Source organism: Peromyscus californicus, unplaced genomic scaffold, assembly GCF_007827085.1.
Source record: "Peromyscus californicus insignis strain IS unplaced genomic scaffold, ASM782708v3 Scaffold_10__1_contigs__length_136768540, whole genome shotgun sequence".
Taxonomy (NCBI): Eukaryota; Metazoa; Chordata; class Mammalia; order Rodentia; family Cricetidae; genus Peromyscus; species Peromyscus californicus.
In genome coordinates this window covers 93,321,891-93,345,347 of record NW_026294391.1, presented here as the reverse complement: position 1 = coordinate 93,345,347, position 23,457 = coordinate 93,321,891, and the positions used below count along the sequence as shown (strand labels likewise).

Here is a 23,457-nt window from a genome sequence, read left to right as displayed (position 1 = left end):
CTGCAGCCTAGCTCACGACAACTTTGCCAACATTTGAACATTTTTGTTCTCCATGTCCTCTCTCCAGTAATGTCCATGTCGGCAGTTCCCCCCGCCCCGCCCCCGCACCCCTCCCCTGGGACAGAGGAGTTAGAAACCTATCAGACCCATTTCCTGAAAGTCCTATTTCTCCTTGAAACAGAAAGGCCTTTCAAATGTGGCTTTCTGGGTTTTCCAGTTTGCTGGTGGGTGGATCTGGAGTGGGCATCCCATCTGCACATCTGGCAGGGACGCCTTCCAGATTTTCCTTGTGACTCAGGATCAGTTTCTGAGTGCTGGGCGGGGCAAAGGCTCCTGAAGTCGCTGTGAGGCACCTCCCCCTGTGAGCAGAGATTGGTACAGCCCAAATAGTTTTCAGGTTAAGAAAGCCAGAATCTTTGTTCAGCTGCACTGGCTGAACAGACTTAGTTGGGTTACCTGGCTAAGAGCAGCAGCAGCAGCCGCCGCCGCCGCCGCCGCCGCCGCAGCAGCAGCAGCCACAGCACCAGGGCTCCTGAGATAACTCAGGTGAGTAGAGCGGGTGTCGTCTACAAATCTAGTTTAAAATTTTACTTTCTGAGATGTAGCTTCTAAGAGACTCAAAGGAACTTCAGATTTATAGTTAATCAAACTTTGCATCTCTTAATGTTACGGTTTGTCTGGATCGAACATGTGTACGTGTGTGCGAGTGTATATTAATAGCAGTTTTGAAACGTCTAAAAAGAAATGGAATTTTAGGGGGCTGGATGCAGTGCTTTTGGTCGTGTCGCGGTAAGATGTTTCTGGGAGCTAGCTGGTCAATTTTCTGGGTATGTGCTGTTCGTAAACACTTGGTAAACAAGGACAAACCTATGAGAAAAGTGCGAGGAGAGAAGCTGGATGGCGAGCAGTTTCCCCTGACCCAGAGTTATAGGTGAAGCATTTAAATTCAGGCACAGTCTTGGAGACACACTGTGTGCCCAAAATCTGTAATCCCTTGAAATGGGGTGCGCAGGCTATGGACTGCCACACAATGAAGAGTGGCACCTAAGGCTATCTGAACTCCCTGTCTGCACAGTTTGGAGCCCTTCTTGCCCTGGAGATAGGTTGATCTTGTCTACTTTATTACCAGCCTCCGGGGCTGGTTTGGTTTCCCTCTGATTTTATCTTAGGTTTAACTTTTGAATTGCAGTCAAGCTTCCAACCCCCACTCGACCCTACTACACAGCTGCTGGGGCTTCACTGGGCTCCTTGACCAGGGCTGGCTCCAGCAATGGGTCAGGGAGCTGCCACACATTGCAGTGGAAACAAGTGGGTGTGAGGATTTAGGACTCGAAGTTTGGTGAAAAGCACGTCGGAAAATTCAGCAAATTCTACTGTTCTGCCTGTTACAGCAAAATGCATCCTGGTTTGTATTAATGTTTTTATTAAACTTCAGCAAATGTTTCATTTGTTAATCTTTGTTGTGAAATTACGGGCTCTTTATGGTCTGTATGAATAAACAAAAATCATGGGGGGTTGCTAATTAACTCTCTCTTTCCCTGGGCGTTTCTGCGTGTGTGCATGAGTTCGCGCGCGCACGCGCGCACGTGCGTGCGTGCGTGCGTGCGTGCGTGTGTGTGTGTGTGTGTGTGTGTGTGTGTGTGTGTGTATGTGTGTGTTCATACATGCACATGCCCATGACCACATGCGTGAGCACATGCACATATGCTCTTGTGTACGCATATGCACTCATGTGCATGGGTGTGCACAAATGTGTGTGAATACTTTGTATTTGAATAGCATTCTTTATTCATCCTTAGAGTTTCCAGTGGTCCAGGAAACAGATTAAATATTTACATGGTCAGGAATAGGTTAAAAAGCAGGCTTTCAATATCTTTGCAAGTTTTCAGTTCCTAAATTAAAAACAGAAAACAGCCCCGTTGTTGTGACCCCAAAACAGTTACTTTGATTATCCTTGATTTGAAATCATATCACCTTCTGACAGTTTGCAACTCAAAAAACAAGACTCCTACATGGATTCTTGCAAAAAAGGACAGTGGGAATGTTCAAAAGAAGTGTCTTGTAGTTTTGTGTCTGCGTGCCGCCTTCCTATCACAGTTCTTTCTTGTTTCAAAATAGAATCTTGGTGAAAGAGTCAGTAGGTTCCAGTTTTAGTGCCAACTCTGTTACTATGTAACCCTGGTAAAGTCGCTCCACTTTATAGTGAAAAGAAGAAGTTGTACTAACTGGTTCTAAGAGTCCTTCCAGGAAAACATTGTATAAAAATCAGAATTACATTCTCAAAAGACTGTAAAATTAGACTTTCAGGATAAGCTTAGTCAGCCAAGAGAGCAAGTCAGCCAAAAATGGGAGGTGGAATAGGGAGCAAAGAACGGCAGAGGGGCCATTCTATATAGGTCTCTTAAATGTCAATGCGTGTCTTATTTTAAGCATGTGATCATATTTCCTGTTTCTAAGAAATGAGATTTAATTTGCTAAAATTAAACATTCCCTAATACAACTGCTATATGTTAACTTATTTTTAACATTCAAAAAGTACTCTCACATACTTTATTTCATTAGCTCTTCCCAATAGCACCCTGAGGTACGTAGGGCAGCCATTATATTCCTGTTGTGCCTACGGGGAAACCGAGGGTGAAAGATGTTATCTACAGTAAGTAAGGGCATTGGGGAGTTGATCGTAAATCTCCTGACTACGCACAATCTTTTTTATGATTTTTGATTTTCTTTCTTTGAACACAGAGTAAATATATCCTATGGAAAACAGTAGACTTGATCAGGAGAACTTTAAGGCTCCTTTCAGATCCCCAAATATCTGACCAAAGCCTTGACTCTCAACAGCCATATCTACATTTCCTGGCAGATATGTAACCACAGACATAAGACAAAATTCTACGTATGTAGAAATGGAAAGCACTGTTCTCTGGGTAGCGTGTGGATGCTGACTTTTTATTCTCCCCATCACAGCCCAATGAATGTCCTCCATCACCTCCAGTAGTGGTGATAAGATTATGTATACAGTAGGGCAGAGTTAGTCTCCTGTACTCAATCGCCTCCTTTTGTGCTTTACCTTTAATTTTTGTGGACTAAAGGGGCGAAGGCAGCCAGAGACAGTCTCTTCGGAGCCATACTTTCTTGCTGTACGTCCCTTTACTAACCTCCTCACCTACTCACTTGAGGCCAAAGGGATTTGTGAGCCGAGATCTGAACTCTTTCTGTCGATTTTGTTTTAGCACTACTTTGGTGGCTGTTCTAAGGTTGGCCCACAGCTACAAAGCAAACGGTTTTCCACTAAGAATCCACCTGCCTCCTCAGAGCTTCAAGTCCAACGAGCAGCAAAATCCCTTTCTCCTAGCTGCAGCTTTGAGTTCCACGTGGCAGTCTCCCTCCATTTTCCCCTGGCAACTTCCCACATGCTAAGCCTGCCCCGTCCATTGTCTTGGTAGACACAGTGTCCCTCACATTCTTTCTTTGGACAGTGGGTCTGAATTCTAATAATTCTGCCTAAGGCTATGACCTTAATGACAAGCCTGCAGTTTGTTCGGCCTAGCCACAGTTGCCACTGGCCCTCAGGCCACACAGTCGCTCTTCAAAATTGTTCATACTCCAGAGGTTACCTAGAGATTTGGGGGTTGTAGTAAAGCCCTAGTTTTTATCTTTGTCTATAACCTTTCCTAATGTGGGATCACTAACTTAACGACGATCTCTTTCATATCATCACATTGTGCAGTAGAAGCGTAAGAAAGAAACGTTCCTGTCTCCGCACACCTCTGCTTTGAGAAAGAAAATTGTTCATAATTATACCAGCCTATACATTTCTGGGTTTCCACATTTTCTGAGAGCTAGCTAATGAGCCCTTGGATGCAAAGGGTTTGAATTCTCTTTAAACCATCATTAAACCATGAAAATAAAGAACCTTTTCAATATCCACCATGGCAATAAATTCTAGGCAGAATGCCTCAAAGTTGGGCATCATGTTTGCTTTGGAGGATTTCCCCATTTGAACTAAAAAAATCCTTTCTCTAAAAAATGCAGTGACCAAAAGATGAAGTGTGGTATAATGGAAAACCACACACCAGGTCTGGCATTTCACAGAATGGGGTTTGAATCGGTCTTGCCAGTTTCTAGCTGCTGTTTCTCTCACTTTCCATTTCTGAGAGTACAAAATGAAGGGCCCAGGTCGTATCTTATAAATCATGGCTGCTGCAAAGAACAAGCATGCTAGCTAAATTGGAAATATACATTTCAAATAATTTGTCACATAAACATTGATTTTCTACTTTAGACAGTTATCTGTTCAACAAATATTGTCTGTATAATGCTGAGATGCTGAACGAGGTGCCTAGCAATAAGAGGGGTTTAATGTATATTTTGCAACCACAGGGCACTTTCTACTTATTCAAAATTGGTTAACACTATCTGTCTCAGTAGTTACAGCTATAGCTTAAGGGGGAAGGACACATGTCTCCGATCTCATGATAATGATACTGAAGCACAAAGAGATCAAGGTCCTAGAGCAAATCGAGCACAGTTGTCATGTTCTTTAGTCAGCAATGGGCGTCAATTCCACTGTGCAAAGTCCAGTAGGATTTAGGACTACAATTATACCCCCAAAGGAAAGTTCAAATACATATGACTCGACGAGTCACTGGAATGAAAGCATTTTCATGCAAAAGATATTCATTTTCTCAAGATATGACCCACCAATACCAGATGTCTCTTTTGTCTCAGAAATAACCTATGTGGATCATAGTGTGGTTTATTGTTGCTTTGGTTTCAGTTTAGATGTGTGTGTGTGTGTGAGAGAGAGAGACAGAGACAGAGAGAGAGAGAGAGAGAGAGAGAGAGAGAGAGAGAGAGAGAGAGAGACAGACAGACAGAGACAGAGACAGAGACAGAGAGAGACAGAGAGACAGAGACAGAGAGGGAGAGAGAGAGACAGAGAGACAGAGAGAGACAGAAAGAGAAAGGGAGAAAACTTGTGGGAGCCCATTCTCTCCTTCTACCATGTAATTCTTGGGCATTGAACTTAGGTCACCAGGCTTGGCAGCAAGTGTCCTTACCCAATGAGCCATCTTGCTAGCCCTATTTTGTTGTCTTTAAATCAAACCTAATTTTGTTGAATTGATGCTGCTTCTGTGTTTAGACAGGCTCTCTTTGTAACAAATTCCTCTTGCATGCTCTTGTGAGCCTTACTAGTTGACTGATTAGCAAAGGAGACTTTGTGAGAGCACATGGCTTTCCTGGGCAGGAAATACCCATTTATCCAGAATGTTCAGGCACTAGGAAGTTCTGGCAAACTAAATGTCCTAATTGCCTCAGACTGTCCCGTATTTACAGCCCCCAGCCTCTGGCAATCCACCAAACCTTCTAGGGAAAGCAAGAAGCTCAGGGTTATTTGCTGTAACTCTGAACGCACATGAAAATTAGAGTCCATTTGTAATCGGCTCTGAAAAAGGAGCCTGGGCAAACACTCAGGTTGGCTCTGTTGCTTAACTGAGAATTATTACTGATGCCACCCGTGATTTCAAATACAATGTTTACGCTGACATCTAAAACAAGGGAACAGACTTGAATCTGGCTAGCAGAAACCATGTTGGTGTTTTGTAGTATTTCCATAATTCTTAATTTGAAAAACAATTGACAATAAATAAGGCTTTGGAAAAATTGTGATTATGTTCATTATCTCAATATTTGACTCAAGAGAAAGGACATTTTCCTTACACATATCTTGCAAATAGCTTTGCATAAAAATAACATTGGGAATTTAGATTTAAAGATTTATAATTTTCAATCGGGGGAACTGTTTCATCATGAGACAGCGCACTATGATACTAAAATGCATGCAAAGACCTAATAGACAGGTGTTGTTGATATTATTACTTTTAGAAAATAATAAATGCCACAGTAGCACCTGGAAGATGGTTTGCTGTAAAAGCATGGGGAGCTGATTTTGAATCCCCAGGACACACAGGAAGTCAACTGCAGTAGTATACATGTGGAATCCCAGTGAGCTAATGTAGCCAGTTTGGGGGTTTGCTTTTGTTCTTTGTTTTTGTAAATTTCACCCATTTTTTTTTTAGAACTCTGAACCATAGGTTTTCAGTTTTAATTGTACTGGGCTCATAAAATCATTGGAATAAAGTTTTAATGTAGCTGACACCATAAAAATTTCACAACATTTTTTCATTTACTACTAAATGTCAGAGGAAAATTGTTTAACTCATTACAAAACTATCCTTGTGAATTCAAATAACGACATAGAAAGATCTTTTATCACTACAAAGCTATTTAAAATCAAATTTTAAATTATCTTCATACAAACCAGTTATTAAGGATATTTGAATGCAGTCTGCCAGACTTTGTACTTAAAAAAAAACCACTATATTAATTTTGTTTAGCTAGGTGGAGTTTTTCTTTATTTTTTTTTCAAAGAAAAAAGAAGCAATAGTGTATTATATTGCTATGGGATAAAAACCGTCAGTCAAATTAGTGTAATTGAATTTCAGAGGCTGCTTTTTGATTTTGGAGTCTGCAAATGATTGTCCATTTTGAAGGGGAAAAAAAGACCACATAATCTTTCTATCTTTTTATGTGTGTTTGGAGGCCATCTGCTGAGCTCTGTTTCTTACATTAGCCTTCTTGACCAATAGTAAAACAATGATCAAATGTGAAAGGATTTGTTAGAATTTAAAGAGGCTGCTTCTCCCCTGCATCAAGTGTGCAGCTTTCCAGCACACCGACTCATCCCAAGCACGGTAAAGAGAGTCTTTCTCCTTTATCATCCAATTTCAACTGAACTTTCCTGAGGTGTTCCATGTCAGTAGAAGTGGAAAATTACCTTTTACATCATAATGATTCATGCTTAGCTGACAATCTGCACATCTGTTACTTATTTTCCCAGTGAGACTGTTAAAGTACACATCCCATTCGGCAGATAAACAAACTGAGGTCCTCAAGTGGTTAGGTGCTTACCCAAGGCCCAATATTTACTTGAACTTTGACTCTTCTTTTCTTGAACATAGTGTCTTTGCCTCAGTCTGAAGGCTCTGGGAGGAAGCCATCTCAACGACTGCCATTTGTGGAATTTCAGGTAATCCCTGAAAGACCTGAGAAGTTCCTCCAAAATAATATTTTTTTGTCATTCTAGACTTAGTTGGCAACATGGCTCCTTCTCTGAAGCTCTTCAAAAACCAAAAGTACCAAGAACTGAAGCAGGAATGCATCAAAGATGGCCGGCTTTTCTGCGACCCCACCTTCCTGCCAGAGAATGATTCTCTGTTTTTCAACCGTCTGCTTCCAGGAAAGGTTGTGTGGAAACGTCCTCAGGTAACTCATTTTTCTGTCTCCTTGATCTCCGTCTGATTCCAAACTCCACCTAACCCACTATTTCACTTACATTGACCTACTGTTAAGAACAAATTGAAAGTCAGTCTTCTTTCCTCCTTTCACTGTTGAGTTATAATTAACAAATAAAAGCTATATATATATATATGAATTATATGATGTTTCCATATGTCTACACCATTTGAAATGACGAACATAAATGAATTGACATATCCATCACCTCACACAGAGGCAGCTTTAAAGTTTGCTTTAGCTTGAAGAGACTGAAAATTTAGTTGACTAGTCATATAAAAAGTGCAACAACAGAAAAGGAAATACACTGTGCTTATTTTTTTTTAGAACTTCATTTGAGTAAACATTACAATCTAGGAAGAAATTATACTCTTGTCTCTTTAGTTAGCTGCCTGTCATACTAACTTAAGGATAATCTCAGATCAATGAGGCCAGTATCTTCTCAGACAGTGAAATAATTTCTATGTAGAGAAATCAGAGCTTGCATTGGGAGAGTGAGGCTTTTGAACTGTTTATTAGATATTATCTACACTGTCATTCCAGTGTTAGCTAATGGGATTTACATGTAACTGCAGTCTTTCAACACCCATTAATATTAACTACTAATAGTTATTGTGGTTCTCAATGGAACATTTATATGCTGTGTCTCACATCAGGGTTCAACAACTCTACATAAGCTGCATATGAGCTAGAGCTCAATGGACACTAAGATATAGTGATAGAGTCTGGAAAGAAATCAGCAACCTTGCTTTATCAAGAGGTTATAACTGAAAGAAGGATAATATATTGGAGATGCTTCCCAATGACCAGGGATATAGGCCATGGAGAGATAACATAAAGGGCAAGTTCTTGGACCTGAAGACTCCCTTAGTCTTTTTATGTATGGCTATGAACCACCTTAGTCATCAGTTCAATGTTTGTCCTCTTTAAGGAATCAACACCAATCGTTGTTGTTGCAATTTCCACCAGTTAAACCAGTTAAACTCTTAAAAGGAGTTCTGAGAGTCACTTTAGTTCATACACATTGCCACCAGGTGGTGCCAAGATACATTGGTTTCAGTAAGTCTTTTTTTTTTTTTTTTTTTGTTATACTTGAAGAAAGGGATGGGCCAGCTGAAGTCTTGAAGTCTCTTCTTTAATATTATATTTTTATGAAGAATCAAATGTCCTAGTGACTAGTGTTGGCTCACAAAGAACGATACCTATTAAACGTATAAGACCGGAACTGACTTGTCTTTAGATGCATCTTACCCCTCAGTCGTGGCTCAGTTCTTTGTACTTTGTCTTCTTCACCCAAATTTTGTAGATTTAATCCTAGCTGGATTTGCAGGGAAGGAAAAAAAACCTTACCCATTATGGCAAACGTCTATTTTTTTTTCCCTCTAAGGCAAATAATACTCCTTCTAGAGTAAGGCTCCATGGTAAGGGCATATGTGTGTGGAAGGGTGGAGAATAAATGAGGGGCAAAAGGAATTTGCATTTATGACATGCCTAGCATGGATTGGATTCTGCTTTGGAGCTCTCTATACATCATTTCACGTCATCCTTATTGACCATGGCTTAGCAAGGTAGGTTTGTTACAATTGCTTTCATGTAATTCACATTCCTTGTTGAAAAAATAAAAGGGAGCTCGACATTGTGGCACTTGCCTTTAATCCCAGCACTCAGGAGGCAGAGACACGCAGATCTCTGAGTTCAAGGCCAGTCTAGTCTACAGAGCAAGTTCCAGGACAGCCAGGGCTACTAGAGAAACCCCTGTCTCGAAAATCCAAAAATAAATAAATAAAATAACAGGGGTCTGCAACATGGCTCATTGGGTAAGAGATCATGGTTTCTACAGAAAGTAATTTTAAGGTGTTTTGTATTGTTTACACAATCAGATAAAGTTGAATAGACTTTTGTCCTTTCTCCAAATGCTATATTTTTTAAATTCTGTATTTCAAATAGTTTTCATTTTTATTGGAAGCACAATTTGTATCACATGGAATTTATATGTTTGAAGTGTACAATGTGACCATTTTTTTGGTAGACTTATAGAGTTGTGCAAATATTACCACAATCCAATGATACAACAATAGTTGCATCAATTGGTTAAGATCCCTATGTTCTGCCAAACTGAACAGGGGAAAGCCACGGGGCCTCAACCCTACACAATAACTATAGGCAACCGAGGAAAACTGGGAATGGGAGAAGTAGCTTTCTTCCAAGGAGCTCTGAAAACATTCATGTAAGTAACTTTTACAGACTGAACAGGTTACATTTAGGAATACGTATGTATGTACATATACATATATGCATTGCAATAACAATTAATGAAAAAAGAGGCCAGAAATTTGAAGGAGAGTGGGGATGGGCATATGGGAAGGTTTGAAGAGAGGAAAGGGAAGGGAGAAATGATATAGTTGTATTATAATCTAAAAAATGAGAAAAATAAAAATCAAAGTTCTCCACATTCATTCCCAGTGAGTTACCCCTTGTTCACCAGCCACCACTATTCTGCTTCTATTTTATCCAGATTTGCCTATTGTAGACTTGTCCACTGAAATGTAATCTTAAAGTTATGTAGATTCTTTCACTTAGCATCTTGTGTAATGACTTGGTTGTTTAGACTGGATATTGAAATTGAGCTTTTATTCCTAGGTTCCATACTGAGTTCTCTTTGGAAGCAAGTGAAAGTTGTACTGGTGATAAAATGTTCACACAGAAATAAAAATTCCCAGAAAGTGAAGTTAGATCCTTGAGAGAGCATGCAACATTGGTCTGTGAGCCCAGATCTACTTATAAACTCCCCATCTGGAGATGGTTGGATTTTCTAAAGATAAGATAATGGCTACTTGGGCTAGCTCACACAGCCCTCAGTTCCTGAATGGATATTTTATGCCAGTTAGCCTCTAATCCTTCTGGGAATGGTTAATCATGAAGTACTTATTGAAGGGCTGGCCATATCCCTATCTTCTCTCCCAGCTAGATGGTACATGGTGCTTTTGAAATTTCCTCCACTCTTCTGGATGTCGGTTATATAAGGAATATTTTATTTTACTGTGGTTCTTTGTGTTTAACTCTGAATTTCAATGCTTGCTGCCATAAAATGTTACTTGCATAAATAATTGCTAAAGGTCAGTATGTAATTGTTCCAAACAGAGTGATCTATGAAGGGCCACAGATCTCATAATTGTAATTCCCATTCCACCAGAGGTTTCTGGAAATAGGGATGAGGCAAGAAAAAGTGAGACGTCCCTCAATGCTCAGCCAAGATAATATATTTCTTAGAAAAGATGCTTTCTTTACAGAACATTTATCTTTGGGTGATAGTATTTGGGGAATACTCCAGCTTTTCTTATGTTCAATTTCTTGGTATTATGTATTCTCTACCTAAGAAATTATTTTGCTTTGCCAAACAGCTCAGTTCAAGAATTATTTCAACTGTGCCAGCACATCTGGAGTCATTAGGAACACAGCATCTCCTACAGCTCCTCACTACTCTCAAGCCACCCAGATATTATGGATATGTGAGCAGTGGCCTTTCCTTGAACCCCACTTTTAACACGCCAACATAGCTCAGGCTGAAATGTCCAATCTATGCTCTGCATCTCAGCTTGGAGTTCCAGAAAATTATCTACAACCTTCCATCTTTAACCTCAACAGGAAGATATCCAGTGTGTCCCAAACTACAGTAAAAGTCACTTAAGAGCCATTTCATTATTTTTGAGTTATTGCTGAAAAGTTCTTAAAGCAGTTAGATTTGCATTGGCTCATTCTTATCTTTCTAACTCCTTGGCTGTTTTCTAGTCTTTAAATGTTTCACATAAGAGGTACAAGTTATGGCTTTAGAAGACTTGTTTCATATCTTTCACATCGTGGCACTTGCTTGTAGTACAAGACTGATTTATACTTAGTCACTTGACTTCTGGAAATCAACGCCTATTGGCAATATTTTTTCTAAAACCAGGAGTTGGAAAAATCTTTCAGAAAAATGGAGTGTTGAACAAAGGGCTGCAAATTAGGATGGATATCTTTGCAGGAGCTTTGCAATATTATTCCTTTATGCAGGATCATTGATAAGTGTAAAGATAAAGGGATGAGTCACCCGAAGTCTTGAGGTCCCTTCTTTAACATTATGCTTTCATGGAGACTCAAAGGCTTTAACCTAGATGTCCTTGTGACTAGATGACTAGAGATTTGAGTGGCTGTCCCCATCTGATGACCCTGTTTCTTCATCTGCAAAATAAGAAGCTGACTAAATGGTCTCTAATATTCCTCGTGGTTTTGATATTCCATGACTGATATTGTGTTTTAAAACCCACTGTTAGGTAGTCTATATAAAATGTTGAAGTAAAGCAAGGTTGTAATGCATGCTATTAATAATAACTATATCTAACTCATACAAAGAAGATGCTAATCGCCCAGTTCCTCATATTTAATCTGTTTATGTGTCTTTTTGCTCCCTTATGTGAGTAGAAGTTCACACATTTAAAGTATTGACTGGGTGTAGACTCCTGTTTATCTAAATTAAACAGATTGCAAAATAACCCCAACCCCTAGTAATACTACATAAAGCAAGGAACTATTTTGCCTTAAAATATATAAAAACACACTTTTCACCTATCAATACTCACTGCGCTGCTTTCTATGTCAGGAAACAATGCTATGTTTCATCTGTTTCCAAGAAATTATTGCATAACTTCACATATTGCTCCAAATAAAGTGCCAATGTCTGACCAAGGGAGGAATGATGGTGCTTCTTAATTTCATCTTAGAAAAAAAAGAGGAAACAGAGAGGAGAAGATGCATTGGGCCCTAATTCATCCAGTACGCCTGCTCTGTGCTCAGTAAATGAAAAGAAAAAAGCAGCTGACAACCCATACACTATTTAGATAGTAGTCTCCTAAGATTAAAAAGTAGTGACAAGACACCAGATATGCATTTTAAACAAAAAGGGACAGAAAGTGCAAAGCTGAAAACCCACCTAATCCTTTCCTTTTGGCAGGTTGATGCCCAATTAATCTTCAGTTTGGATGTGTCCCTGCCCAGAAAGTCTATTTCTTTCCAGAACTATTTTGGCTTTTAACGGATATTTGGAATGCTTCATTCTGTAGACCAGACCCTTCATCAAGGAGAATTATATCCATTACAAAGTAGACATTATACACCAGAAAAAATAGCTGGTTCTATTTAATAATTTTAGAGGATGTGGGTCTAGATTTTCTTTCCATTTGCAACTGGGATTTATTTCAGCAGGGTATGCAGAATTTCAATTTATGTGCCAACAGCCCATCCATGAAACTGTTTCCATTTATCAAGACTTAATTGGGATTTGATGTCTTTGAACTCTGCAAGTGCTAATGCTCTGAGCCACATCATGCCTGCAATTATACGATGTCATGTATAGTGCTATTCCTTTGCTCATGCCTGCCGCTCTTTCTGCTGTGCCTCAATGTTTCTGCCTTGCCCTGTGACCTATCAGTAGTCAGCTCAAATATTCAATCACTCACTACAATATCCATTCCATCACTAGATGAACTTCGGGGATTCTTTCTTTCTAGGCACTGATTATACTTTGAAAGCAGCTCCATTTTACTTTCATCACGTTTTGTTGTAGTTCCATTATTTGACTTTCATTGTTCCTACTCACAGTGGGAATGACCCAGTTAATGATATACTGAAATAAAAACACACGTGTATTCCCCTAGGAAATACTGCCCCCACTCTCCAGCCAGATACTTTTGGAATATACACCACGGGGACAGTGTCCATTGAAATAGTCCTGCGAATGGCTCATTAACACCTGCTGTTAATGCTGCTGTCATTTATATTCATATAAAGGTGGGGGGTTGGGAAAGCTGGTTGTCATGGAAACTGCTGTTGGTTTTGCTTTGTGTTAGAAAAGGGCTTCCTATATGGTCTCCTAACTCATTTTTCCTAGAGAAGGTGATGCATTAATGGTCACTTCTGTCAGACCTTGTCTCTTAAAGGTAATTGCCCTTCCAAGCACTGATACTTCAGGGAAAATCTCATCCTGACAAAAATGAGATCAGATTGCAATGTGCTAATTTTTAGTTCTAGTTTTCCAGTGTTCACTGCTGGGGTTAAAAATGCCTCCAAATCCCAATGGCAAAGGCCTTCCAGCAGCACAGGCCATCCTCTGATCCCATTCTCTCCTTCCGTTTCTAGTCACCACGTGGTCATTTTCTGTGCATAGGCTGCCCACTGCTTTATGTTTTACCACAAATCTCCCCAACCTTCCCTTCATCCCGGAATCTATAAAAATCCTATCCACACTTAACCCTATCTCCTCTATAGGCTGTTCTGCTTATCTCAGCTTCTAGTGATCCTCCCAGACTCCTGCATAACAAATTACTATATCTCCAGGACATTTCTGATGACCCCCATTTGATTGTGGGCAACATCAGCAACCACCAGCTGATCCAGGGGAGACTGGGGAACAAGTCAATGATCCCTGCATTTTCCTGTTTGGCTGTTCAGGAGTCACACTGGACAAAGGTACGATCTTCTCTTTAGGCTCTTAGTCTAGTTCCACTTTCTTCTTGAATAACTTGACAGAAAATCAGTTCCTAACTTTTTGAGATCATTCTATTTTCTGAAGCCAGAAGCGTTGTGGTGACTTATTTCTGTTAGTAAGAATGGTCAAAAAGACAGACAAACTGAATTTTATAGTGAAAATCTGTATACACTGCATTCCCGCACTCACATCATGCTGAACTTGCTTTGTCATATATACTAGTTGCTCTTTTGCTGTCATCTGGACTGTTTTGACTCAATAGTTCTTCCTATTACGTTCTTTGTCTCAGTTTGTTCTGAAGTGAGTAGACGCCAGGAAGTCATTAACACACATACACATAACAGCAACGGTGAGAAAGACAGAAATGGATCCTTGAAAAGGTGCTAATAAGTTATTAATAGTACGAAAATTCCTTTAATATTCAGAGAAACTTGAAAACAACAAAGAATATTCGACTTGGGACAACAAGCATTTTCCTAATAAAAACAAATTAGGAATATTTATGTGCAATTGTTATAATAGAATTCCAAAAAAGTGATTTTATTATTGACATGACTAAAATTCATATTATGTAGAATAAGTCTACATGAAACTCTAGACATGCAAACCAGAGTAAGCATTGTATTTTTATTGGTTTTAATTTTTAAGATTTTTTACTTAATTGCTTACTTGCCTGTGTGAGTATGTATATGCATGTATGTGTGGAAGGGTGAATTCCCATCTGTACTCATGGAGGCTGGAAGAGGGCATTTAGTATCTTCTTGCACTCTTGACCTATTCACTTTGAGGCAGGGTCTATCCCTGAAGCCAGGATTCATGTTTCCTCCACTAATCTAGAAGCCATAATGTCCCCCAAATCCTCCTGTCTCTCCCCTCTGAGGAGCTGGGATCACACTTGGCTTGTTACTTGGGTGCTGGGATCCAAACTCCAGGACTAGTGATTATGGAGTAAATGTTCTCAATAAGTGAACCATCTCTCTGATCTTGATATTACTTTTAAATGCCTTGTTCATGTGTTTAAACATTTGATCATGAATCTACGTGTATAGTCTATCATTTAGTTTATTGATATCTATGGGGACCCCTCCAACTGTCTCTCCAGTATCCTATGTATTCTGAGCAACAATGGTAGGTACAGTAATATCACACACAGCAAAACTGACCTGTGGAAACCAAAGTTGTGGATAAAATGCTTTGGGAAGCTTCCATTTGCTATATGGTTTTCCTAGGACTTCACTATAACCTGTATATCTGAATATAGTCTTGTGAATAACATTTAACTAAATGTTCTTACCTTTCCAGGTAATTCCCAACCATAAGGAGCAGGAATGGGATCCTCGAAAGCCAGAAAAATATGCTGGAATATTTCGCTTCCGTTTCTGGCATTTTGGAGAATTGACTGAGGTGGTAATTGATGACTTGCTGCCCACCATCAATGGAGATCTGGTCTTCTCATTCTCCACCTCCATGAATGAGTTTTGGAATGCTCTCCTGGAAAAAGCTTATGCAAAGTAAGGAGGGGTTTGATGTATCCTATATCTTCGGTTATGATACATGAAAAAAGAAAGATCACATTTGTCTTTGGGAATGCATTCTCTCTCACTCAACCCCAGAGTTAAAATTGGGCTGCATCTAAGTAAGATTTAAGACATTTCTTTAGCCCTAGCTCTGCCTCTCAGAACTCATAGATATCAGAGGAATCAACTGCTCTTGCTTCTGTTAAATCCTAGGTCTCCTAGGTAATCTTTCAGGTTGTTAATCTGAAGTTAACAAGGAATTCTTATCTCCTTTTAACCTTGCCTATCATCTGCCTATAGGAACAAGTTTCTACGTGGACTAGCATTTATCAACAGAACCTAAGCCAGTAAAGTTTTAATTGTAATCTCAAAGTATTTCCCACTTCATATCCAGAGAAAAGCCAGCTGGTAAAGGTTGAACAGTGATTGTTTTAATTCTTGGGAACATGATGTCCTTGACCTGGATAAATAATTTCACTAATATCACTCTGCATCCTTGCTTCCAGGATGCTAGGCTGTTATGAGGCCTTGGATGGTTTGACCATTACTGATATCATCATGGACTTCACGGGCACATTGGCTGAAATCGTTGACATGCAGAAAGGAAGATACACTGATCTTGTTGAGGAGAAGTACAAGCTGTTCCGAGAGCTGTACAAAACCTTCACCAAAGGGGGTCTAATTTGTTGCTCCATTGAGGTTTGTGTTCACCCCCAACAGCTACTTCATGCTCACTTTTGGCAAAAAAGATTAACAAAATTTAGCAGGAAGCATTGTATTTAACCCAGAGATCCACAAAAAGATTTAATGGAACTCAGAAAGCTTGGAGACTGAGGTACATTAATTTTTTTTATCCCTTTGAACCTCAGTCATTCCACTGAGGGCCAAGGAATCATCCAAGTTGGTGTAAATACCTTCTGGTAAATTATTAAATTGGCTCCTGGATGTTGAAGTTATAACTGTTCCCTCAAAGAATAAATCTGCCCTATCATATTTTTTTAAAAAATCACTGTTCATATTAATGTAGGACAGTGAATATTTGGAATTTGAACTTTTAAATTAAGTTATTAAATTACATTATTTTCTCTCTTTCACTTACTTTTGTGATGGATTAGATATCAGGGTCTAATTTCCATCTGCATAGGGACAACTTGATTCAGTCAAGCTGGGATGAACCAACTAAGGGAGAAGGGGATCCACGACTTGGTGTCCCAATCCTATGACCTTATGTATCTTTCTTTGCTTCCAGTCTCCCAGCCAGGAGGAACAAGAAGTTGAAACAGACTGGGGCCTACTGAAGGGCCATACCTATACCATGACTGATATTCGCAAGCTCCGCCTTGGAGAAAGACTCGTGGAAGTCTTCAGTGCTGAGAAGCTGTATATGGTTCGCCTGAGGAATCCACTGGGAAGACAAGAATGGAGTGGCCCCTGGAGTGAAATGTAAGTGACATTTCACTTTCATCGCTACACCTCCAAATCTCTGTAGTTCTCAGAAATCTAACTCTCTAGATTGCTAGTAGACTGTCGAATAACAGAGACATCTCTGAGCTCTAGTCAGGTATGGGGTCTGCAACACAGTCAGAGATAAAATAAAGCAGGTCTAATCCTCATTCATTATCTTCTTTTGACATCCTGGCAAGCATAATGACTTATCTGTTTATTCTTTATTTGCTTTTAGTTCTGAAGAGTGGCAGCAACTGACTGTAACAGATCGCAAGAACCTGGGGCTTGTCATGTCTGATGATGGAGAGTTTTGGTGAGAAGTCTTTCTGCAACAAAGAATTTGGGTTTCTCACTAGAAATACATACTAAGTTGAATCTTTATTTCTTTCCCTGTTCCTTCCATTTAGGATGAGTCTGGAAGATTTTTGCCAAAACTTTCACAAACTGAATGTCTGCCGCAATGTGAACAACCCTGTTTTTGGCCGCAAAGAACTGGAATCAGTGGTGGGATGTTGGACTGTGGATGATGACCCTCTGATGAACCGATCAGGTGGTTGCTATAACAACCGTGATACCTTCCTGCAGAATCCTCAGGTTAGAATTAATTATTGTCCATTGCCTCCAAGCTACCCAGCCAATAAGAATCCAGATCTTGCTTTGGTCCTCTCTAGAGTATTCATTTAGTATCAGGCCTTCAAATCTATTGTGTAATACTCATCAACCACAACCCCTAGGGATTGACTCAGATGCTCCTAAGACCCAGAAGACAAGGTCTCTTTGGGGAGACTTACCTTGGAACATTTTCAAATGAGTCAGTTTCTCCAGCTGCCTCATCCTGTTCTGAATGTTACAGCTCATAACTCTTGCTTTCTGGTGATGGTCTCACACAGCAGAGAGAAGATCTACTTCCAGATGCTGTCTCACAGTTCTTCCTCCTTTGTCTTTACGGCCCAGTAGTTCACCTGATACACACACATCATACTTTTAGCCCCTTTCATATAGGTTACACTTCTAAAACCCATCCTTATAACTTGTTTTTTCCTTTTGAGAATGAGGTACTTTTCCCCTCAGGATTTAAATCACTGCCCTATCAGTTTCTCCTTCCGTCTATCTACCACCATAATCCTGTTACCAGTGACGTTATAGGTGGTCAGGCCAGGCACATCCCAAGAAAGCAACAGCAAAACTCCCACAAGCATCCCAAGCCTGAATTTATAATGACCTATATGAAGATGTGTTAAAGCACAGCAGATGTAACTCTGGCTATGCTATTGCCTCACTGCCCACGGACAGGTCTCTTCTTCCTACAGATCTTATTGCCCAGGCATTTTAGCGAACACTGAGGCTTGGAAAACTGGTTTACTTAACTCATATTTTTCTTTGTACTTTCCATCTTAGTGACCCCTATAAAAACTTCATTTTTGTTACCCCTCCCCAACATCACTCCCACTTAGACCCCTAGAAAGGTTTCAGGTACTAGGCAACTGTACCAAACTGGGGGAATGGCTTCTCTGAATGTATATACACAAGATTGACTTTTGGGGGCCCTTGTTTGGGTTGCTCACATGTCTGGATTGACTTTATAAATCTACCGAGGACTATGTGGCAAAGTCTGTTGAGTGGGATATGAATGCTTTTTGTCTATGAATTCTGTATATAGTTTTAAACACAAGGGTATAGTAACAGGAAGAAATGAATAACTTAGCAGGAACATACATATTAAAACTTACCCTCCTTGGCACCAGAGACCTAAAAATGGAGTTGCCTCTCAGTACATGCTGGATGCCACAGAGAAAAGCAAGTATAATGATCTTTACTTAGCAGTGAATTAATTTTCTGTGATATCATTGGTTAATAGTAAAGCTCAGAAATGAACCCGAGACTCTGCTTCCCATTATAGATTTTTATTCCCTGAACTTTAGGCTAGATTATCTTAAATTGGTGTACTAATTCATCTCTTTGATGGCCCCTTTCCCTCAGTACATCTTCACTGTGCCTGAGGATGGCCATAAGGTCATAATGTCACTGCAGCAGAAGGACCTACGCACTTACCGCCGAATGGGAAGACCTGACAATTACATCATTGGTTTTGAGCTCTTCAAGGTAAGAACAGCATTTAGAGCAGAAAGAATAAGAGCATTCAGAGTCTACATTAGGAGGTTTTAGAGGCAGGAAAATTAGGAAGGGATAAAGAAGACAGCAGAAGTAGAAACTTCTAACACAAAAGCTCTGATCTTAACAGAGTAGAAAACGTCCTCTTCCTTGATTCTAGGTGGAGATGAACCGCCGATTCCGCCTTCACCATCTGTATGTTCAGGAGCGTGCTGGGACTTCCACCTATATTGACACTCGTACTGTGTTTCTGAGCAAGTATCTGAAGAAGGGCAACTACGTGCTTGTCCCAACCATGTTCCAGCATGGCCGCACCAGCGAATTTCTACTCAGAATCTTCTCTGAAGTGCCTGTCCAGCTCAGGTTTAGTTTTATTTTTTGTCTTCAAACTCTTGTTCTCTTTTCTTTTGAGTTCTTTTCACCCATTTTCTTCCATGCATACAGTCTATGAGACACTATTCTCAAGCCTGACCTCACTAATTGAAATGAAAGTGGTCAAAATATTTCTCAGAGTAGACTTTCGGAAAATCCACCAATGCAGATCTGAGATTTAGAGCTCTGATCCGACATTTAGGAGGAGGGGCCCATCACTTACGCTCTGCAACTAGTAGTTTATCTTCAGCTCCCTGGTTGGTTCTATCTTTTTATGAGTCGTTAAGCTCCTCTATCTTGTTCTCAGTGCAGCATAGCTTAAGCTACACTTTACTCCAGCTGCACCCACTTGTATCTTTAAGTGCCAGTCCTGCAATCCAGAGAAAAGAAAATCACCCTCATAAAAACGTAAGCCATGCCTGTGGAGGAATGGGTTATGTCACCCAGCTCCTTACTTGATTCAACAATGAAATCTACTCAGGCAGGTCCAGATCATCATGAGGTGACATATTTTTTTTTTATGTTCTAGGGAGCTGACATTGGACATGCCCAAGATGTCTTGCTGGAACCTGGCACGTGGCTACCCAAAGGTGGTTACCCAGATCACTGTTCACAGTGCTGAGGGCCTGGAGAAGAAGTATGCCAATGAACGTAAGAACTGCAGGGGTGTCCAGGAAAGCCAGCTGCTGTTTCAGTTACTGCATTTATGATTAGAAAACATTATCAACAATTATCTCCATTGGTATTTTCAGTCCAGAGATTTCAAGCCTGATAGAGAATAGGATGTAAACTTTGTTGGGAAATGTCTACCTAGCAGTCACTTTTCTATACCTATATGACACCTCCTGTTATGTGGAAATTTCCAGATTGACTCTGTGAAATCATAGCTTCTTGACCCTCTAGGAAGGAAATTTTAATTACTGCATTAAAAAACAAGTGCCACTTTGTTCCAGCTGTAAATCCATATCTGATCATCAAGTGTGGAAAGGAAGAAGTCCGATCCCCTGTCCAGAAGAATACTGTGCATGCCATTTTTGACACACAGGCCATTTTCTACAGAAGGACCACTGACATTCCTATTATCATCCAGGTAAGAATGAACAAGAGATCTCGGGGAGTTTATGTTCTCTACCACATCCTATATTCTCCCAAGTACCTCATACTTTCAAGATGCAGAGCAAAGGCTCTCTGTTGTGTATTTAGTTTGTACTCAGAACACTTCTCATTAAGCAAAACATCAACTTCATTATTCATCTTTACTTTAAAGCACTTTACTTTATTTCTCATAGACAGAAGACCATATGCTCATGAACACATACTATAAAGTCCCATGAACAGAAATATTTGCTAGTTCTGTTAACTACTATGTTGCTGGATCAGTATGGATAACTTCAGCCTGGCAGTATTTCTGACAATACTTCTGATCAGTTGCCTTTATGTAACAAACCCACAAATAAAAGATGATCCCTTGATCTAATTTCATCTCTGTTGCTTGGGACATTGTCTTCTCAATCAAAGGACTATCAGGAAAAGAGAAGAATGTCTCTTGATGTATATGCTAGATAGATGTCACTAGATGCACCAGTCTCATGGTTGGCTCCTCACTTCCTTGCTTTGTCTCTTCAGGTCTGGAACAGCAGAAAATTCTGTGATCAGTTCCTGGGGCAGGTTACTCTGGATGCTGACCCCAGTGAGTGCCGTGATCTGAAATCTCTGTACCTGCGTAACAAGGGTGGTCCCACTGCCAAAGTCAAGCAAGGCCACATCAGCTTCAAAGTTATCTCCAGCGATGATCTCACTGAGCTCTAAATATCCAATATCAGAGAATCCTGACAGTTTTCCATCTTTTTATGTCAGGTACCAGGTCTTAGCTAAAATTCACAGTTACTGAAACTCCACATTTATTAACGTTTCCTCTTTTCTGATGTTTCCCATACCTCCCGATCCAAGTAGCATCAGTAGCTACAGAACCTATATACCTCCAGCAGCTGGACAGGGGGAGGTGACAGTCCCATCTGGAGATCACACGTTTGCTGAGAAAAGATCCTTAGGGCTTCCGGGGGTGAGATTCAAATGGGACAATAACAAGAATCTGGACATGCTACATGTGTCTCTGTTGTTTCCACTTGCCCAACATATCTTCCCTGTAGGGCAAGTTGAGGAAGGAGGAGAGGCGATCAAGGCCAAGCTGGTCTAGCCTGACATCCCATCTCCTGACTGACACCACAGATTTACCAGCAAAACTTTACCAACAGCAAGAGCTGCCTTTAATGGTCCCAGCCCTTACCACCACCACCACCACCACCACCACCACCACCACCACCACCACCACCGGAAAGTGTAGTCTTGCCCTAACTCAAGTCACCCCCCCCCCCATAGTGTTTTATCTTCATGTTGAGGAAGCTTCCTAGGTGCTTAATCAAGAGCTGGAGTTCAATGAGGCTGAGACAATGAGAGGGCTTGAACTTCAGCAAAGGGGAAGCCAGCTGTGTGCCACAAGAGGGAAAAGTGGAAGAAGCTGCAGTGGGAGACAAAGCCTCAGTCCCCCATCCATCCACACACACCTACACTCACACATGCGCATGTAGGTGCGCACGGACTACCATTCAGACAGTCAGTGGGCAAGAGTAAGGACTAGTGAAGTATCATGCATACCAAAAAGATGAATGAATCCATTCAGTAATAGGTCAGCCAGTTTGGGGTCCCTGACTACAATGTGAAACCTCTTGCTGCTGCTAGATTTACAAACAAGCCCATTGCCCTGTGCTTCCTAATATCATTGGTACTGAAAATGCTATATGGGAACTTGAGAGTCTGGGTCCCACCCAGACCCCTCAGGCTTCTCCCTCTGTTGGGAAGCTCCACTCCCCAAGGGTTTGTTTTTCAGTATGTCTACAAAATTTCCTTGTGAATCAGTCATTATATGTGCTTCCCTTCACCCTCATCTATCAGTATTCTGCCCCTTTTCAAGGCCCAGCGTAAAGTCCACCTCCTCCATGAAGTTCATTCAAATTCTACCCCCAAACCTCACCTCCAACAATATTTCAGTGCTTTTGCAATGACGAAAAAATAAACATAGTCGTAGTACTTAGTGTAGTTCAGCATGCATTCATTTAAAAATACATTTTGTAGCTCCTTTTTTACCTTAATCATTTTCTATCACATGTTGCAATCTTTGTAACTTTTACAATGCCTTTGCCACAGTGCCTTACACAAACAAAATCACAATAAAGTTCATACTCAATAAATTGACTAGTCTTGACTAATTAATGGTGTCGGAGCGATGGCAAGGGTGGTAATCTATTGAGACATGTTTCAGAGCACAGATGGTGGATGCTTTGTGAAACTGTAGCCCAGGGGTGAGTCCGATGATTTCAGTCCTAACCCAAATCACCCCTTTCTGATGAAGAAGCTTCCTAAATCTTAATTAAGGGCGGGAGTTCAGTGACACTGTACCATAAGAGCCTGAGATCAGCTGCACTCTGATGGTGCAGTTGTTTCAGTAGGTGGTTGGCAGATTTGTGAAGGGTCTTCTATTTTTATGATAGTATTTGGGGCTACGTACTTTTGAAACCTCCCTGTAGCTAGACTCAAGACCAAAACTGTCCAAGCTAGATCTTCCAAAGGAAGATCTTCTAACTAGGGAAAATAGCAACCTTCTTCCTAAATCTTCTTCAGAATTAAACGGATATAGAGCCTTCAACTTATTTTCTGGTTCACTCAATCTGCCATCCTAAACCAGGCTAGGGAGGATGTTTCTCTCATTTCCCTTAAACTGTGCCACTTGATTAGAATGGATGTCTCACCAGGGGAGATATCTCACTCAACAAAATAACTCTGAAATACAGGTCTCACTTTCACTCCTTATAATGTTATTCCAGAACACATTAAGGGTTTAAATACTGTATAATTTTATTAGAAATGGAGATAATGTAATCATTCTATATGGTCACCAGATGGCACTCTGATATTACAATTAAGCTCAAAGACACATTTTTTTTAAGTATGAAAAATTTCCTCAAATTAAAAAGAGAGAGAAACCATTCCCTGTTGAGTATCTATTGTGTGTTTCATTTATTTTAATGTCCATACAAAACACCAGTATTCTTTCTTCTTTAAGATAAGGAAGGT

The 23,457-nt window shown here is 40.3% G+C and overlaps 1 protein-coding gene across 1 annotated transcript; it reads left to right on the top strand.

The window, feature by feature from the left end:
- The first annotated feature begins 276 nt into the window (after window positions 1-276).
- Window positions 277-23,249, top strand: Capn6 (calpain 6). Its single transcript, XM_052737493.1, has 13 exons — window positions 277-546; window positions 7,151-7,329; window positions 13,729-13,860; window positions 15,182-15,390; window positions 15,903-16,095; window positions 16,646-16,839; window positions 17,078-17,155; window positions 17,250-17,436; window positions 18,823-18,945; window positions 19,115-19,317; window positions 19,856-19,977; window positions 20,280-20,416; window positions 20,953-23,249. Exons 2-13 carry the CDS (start codon window positions 7,165-7,167, stop codon window positions 21,133-21,135), a joined length of 1,926 nt encoding a protein of 641 aa, XP_052593453.1. The 5' UTR covers window positions 277-546; window positions 7,151-7,164; the 3' UTR covers window positions 21,136-23,249.
- Window positions 23,250-23,457: the final 208 nt, after the last annotated feature.